This window comes from Alligator sinensis, unplaced genomic scaffold (genome assembly GCF_000455745.1).
Source record: "Alligator sinensis unplaced genomic scaffold, ASM45574v1 scaffold149_1, whole genome shotgun sequence".
Classification (NCBI taxonomy): Eukaryota; Metazoa; Chordata; order Crocodylia; family Alligatoridae; genus Alligator; species Alligator sinensis.
Window position 1 is genome coordinate 418,130 of NW_005842823.1, and position 1,514 is coordinate 419,643.

General features: G+C 65.1%; 1 protein-coding gene across 1 annotated transcript in view; it reads left to right on the top strand.

Annotated features, from left to right (window-relative positions):
• The window catches only part of CBX5 (chromobox 5), a 5,090-nt gene extending 3,582 nt beyond the window's left edge, over positions 1 to 1,508 (top strand). The window contains exons 3-4 of the mRNA XM_006035338.2: positions 15 to 112; positions 1,293 to 1,508. Of these exons, the coding sequence (XP_006035400.1) occupies positions 15 to 112; positions 1,293 to 1,443 (249 nt within the window). The 3' untranslated portion in view covers positions 1,444 to 1,508. The remainder of the gene's footprint in view (positions 1 to 14; positions 113 to 1,292) is intronic.
• Positions 1,509 to 1,514: the final 6 nt, after the last annotated feature.

Here is a 1,514-nt window from a genome sequence, read left to right on the forward strand (position 1 = left end):
TCTTTCCCTCCCAGAGCAACGACATCGCCAGGGGCTTCGAGCGGGGCCTGGAGCCCGAGAAGATCATCGGGGCCACTGATTCCTGTGGAGACCTGATGTTCCTGATGAAATGGTGAGGCTGGTTTTCCACGACCCCCCGTACCCCTGGCCGCAGCAGCCTCCAGGCACTGCCATGCATGCCCAGCACCCTCCTGCCACGGTCTCCCCCCCAGCCACAGCTCTTTCTCTCTCCCCAGTACTGCGGGGCCCAAGCCTCTCGCCTGGCTGGGCAGGATGATGCAAAGGGTGTCCCTCCTCCACTGCTCCAGACAAAGAGCTTTGGCCAGCGCCTGCCCGGCTGATCACAGGCTCCTGGGGAGGCCTGCACCATTCAACACCCCCCTCCTCCCCTGCCTTGGCCACCGGCTCTGCCCCAAACAGCTCCCTGGGTCACAGCCTTGGCTCCCTGTCAGCCTCCCTGGGACCCAGCTGGGCAGGAACGGCTCCGGGCGCAGCTGCAGCCGAGTTGTGGGCAGGGGGGGCCGTGGCTGAGCACAGCTGTGGCTCCGTACGTCCTGCTGAGCCTCACAGCTCTGGCAGATGGGCAGCTCCTCATTGCCCCGGCTGGCACAAGGCACTGGCTGGCGCTCGCTGGCATCTCCCCTCCACTCCCTGGCTCCTAGTTTCCATCAGGGCCCCCTGGCAGGGCCCTCCCCAAGGCAGGCTGTCAGCTCAGGTCAGGTCCTGGGTTACCCCTTCCTCCAGGGGCCAGGGCAGGCCAGCAGCCCCAGGGTTCCCTGGGGCCGTGTATTAGCAGCTCCGGGGGCTGCAATGCGGTTCAGGGGGCCTCCTGCCCACCCCAGTGACAGGTGTGCGGTGGCACGTGAGTTTGGGCAGCGAGAGCTTGGGGCTGCTAGGATCTCTCAGGAGCCTGGCAGGGAAGCAACTAGGAGAGATGAAGCTGGTGCCCTCCACCAGGCCCCCTCGGGCATCATCACGCGCAGCTTTCACCTCTGTTCTGTGCTCCGGCGTCCGTGGGTAGATCTCAACTTGGAGATGCAGTGCAGGCTCCTGCCATTGCTGTGCCTCGGTTGCCCACCTCTAAAATGGGAGGGGTGGTTCCCTACCCCACAGTGGGGGGCTCTGACAGCAAAATCCATCTGCATGGGGCGTCAAGGACCAGAGAGGTGCATGTCCCTCTGCCACCCCTCAGCATGTGGGAAACTGAGGCACAGAGGAGGCAGCAGAAAAAGTCACAGGGGCTGCCCCAGCCCAGCTGCCCCTGCCCTGACTCCTTGTCTCCCCCACCTTAGGAAGGACACGGATGAGGCGGACCTGGTGCTGGCAAAGGAGGCCAACGTGAAGTGCCCGCAGATCGTTATCGCCTTCTATGAGGAGAGACTGACCTGGCACGCGTACCCTGAGGACACGGACAGCAAAGAGCGCGACGCTGCCAAGAGCTAGGCGCCCGGTGCCGCCCGCCTGCCCGCCCGTCCCGTGCTGATTACTGTGTCCCCCGCAGGAGGCCCTGCGCC